Source organism: Monoraphidium neglectum (assembly GCF_000611645.1).
Source record: "Monoraphidium neglectum strain SAG 48.87 unplaced genomic scaffold scaffold06406, whole genome shotgun sequence".
Classification (NCBI taxonomy): domain Eukaryota; kingdom Viridiplantae; phylum Chlorophyta; class Chlorophyceae; order Sphaeropleales; family Selenastraceae; genus Monoraphidium; species Monoraphidium neglectum.
The window spans coordinates 1-1,776 of NW_014007234.1; the positions used below are offsets into that span (position 1 = coordinate 1).

General features: G+C 67.5%; 1 protein-coding gene across 1 annotated transcript; it reads left to right on the forward strand.

Moving 5' to 3' along the window:
* Nucleotides 1-516: 516 nt before the first annotated feature.
* On the forward strand, nt 517-1,548 carry MNEG_16473 (hypothetical protein; the record flags this gene model as incomplete). Its single annotated transcript, XM_014035057.1, has 3 exons — nt 517-582; nt 828-866; nt 1,108-1,548. Coding segments are annotated over 3 exons (546 nt in total), but the record flags the coding sequence as incomplete, so codon positions are not given.
* Between the last annotated feature and the right edge of the window lie 228 nt (nt 1,549-1,776).

Here is a 1,776-nt window from a genome sequence, read left to right on the forward strand (position 1 = left end):
GGCGGGGGCGGCGGAGGGGGGGCCCCGCGCCACTGCTCCTGCGGGCTCGAGCCGGACTTGTTGTCTCCGCGCCGGAAGGGCCATATGCGTGCTTGTATGCTCCTCGTTCCAGCCCTGTGCATTGTAGATGAGTGATGATGGCCGGGGCGCAGCATGGTTGAGCTGCGAGTACGAACACGTAGTCTGCCAGATCGGATGTGCCCGAAGATCAGCTGATCGCCCTTGATTCAATGCTAGAATTTGCATAAGGAGTCCATGCTACAGTGTATATATCTGCGTGGCTCCTCATGGGCCGCCTTTTTGCCAAAGTCACACCGGTGACTCCAGCACCTGAAGAAGACCAACTAGGGAGGCCCTCATAACATGTGACAAGTGTAGGTACATGAGATCGAATTGCTCAGATAGTACCTACTGACTTACGCAACTTCTCAAGATCGCTCTCGCCGGCACAAGACGTACTCTCGGCCGCCACACTTTAAGCCTCAGCCGGGACCAATATCATACAGTAGCATCAGCATGGCAAGAGACGCGCCGGATGGCGCTGGCGATGGCCTGGTCACCGCCGCGAACGCCGGGCAGGAGGTGGGTAGCAGCAGCCGCCGCCACCGCCGCCATGTTGCCGCTTTTCGCGTGCCATCGCGCTCCTTGCTGCAACCTCAGCCTCATGCGAGGCCTATCAAAGTATTTGCATGCAGCCGCGCAGCGGCACGCGGCGACCCTCTACGCTTGCGGGGCCGGCCTCCCCGCCGCACCTGAGTGTGTTGTGTGTTCCGCCCGCGACCGCCCGCCCCCCTCATGCCCCCTCGTGCCCGGCCTGACTGCCACAGGTGCTGCAGCATTTCTGGGACTTGGCATCCCTTGATCCAGTGAGTTGGGGCAGCTTTACAGTTGTCACACCCAATGCCCGTGCAAAGGCAGCGGCCCGCAGCAGGGCGCCATCATTGCGGCTGCAATGATTTTGGACTCAAAACCAACCGTCGCGGGCCGCCCCGGCCGCCGCGACGGCCGCCGCCCCGCGCCCCTCGCACCTCCAGGCGCCCCCCTGTCGGCTGCCCTCACCCCGCCCACCCCGCCTTTTCTCACACCCGTCGCCGTCCTGCCTGCAAGGCCGTGCGTGCAAAGGCGGTCCAGGCGCTCACTGACGAGCTGCTGGCGGACCAGGCGCGCCACGACGCAGCTGCCGGGCAGCTGCTACAGGACGACCAGCAGCAGCAGCAGAAGGCCGCGCCCGCCAAGCCCGCGGCCGGCCCCGCCGCGCTCGCCGCCGCGCTGCGGCGCTGCTCGCCGGCGGTAAGCTATGCGCTGAAGCGTCTGGCCCGCGGCCTCGCGTCAGGGCGCGACGGCGCGCGCCAGGGCTACGCGGCCGCGCTCACCATCCTCTTGACAGCAGCTGCCGGCAGCGGCGGCGGCGGCGGGGGTGCCGCGCCGCAGGGGAAGGGCAAGGGGTCAAAGGCGGGCGGCGGCGGGGGCGGTGGGTGGCTGGACTTGGATGGGGTGCTTCTACTGCTGGAGGTCAGCCTGCCTGTGACCGGCTCGATGAAGGGATCGGTGAGCTTCCGCCGGCCGGGCTTCTCATGCTGTCGTGCTTGAAGCCTGCCCAAGCACAGGCGCGGCCGCCTCAGGCCGGGGGCCGCTGGCCTGCGCTTGTGTGGGCAAGCGCGGGCGCCGCCGCCGAGCCCTTGCGCCCCGCCTGCGCCCGTAAGGCACCAGGATCGACCCCCTCTTTGGAGACCAAACCATGCTTGCCCGCGGGCTTGCGCGCGCTGCCGCCTCGCC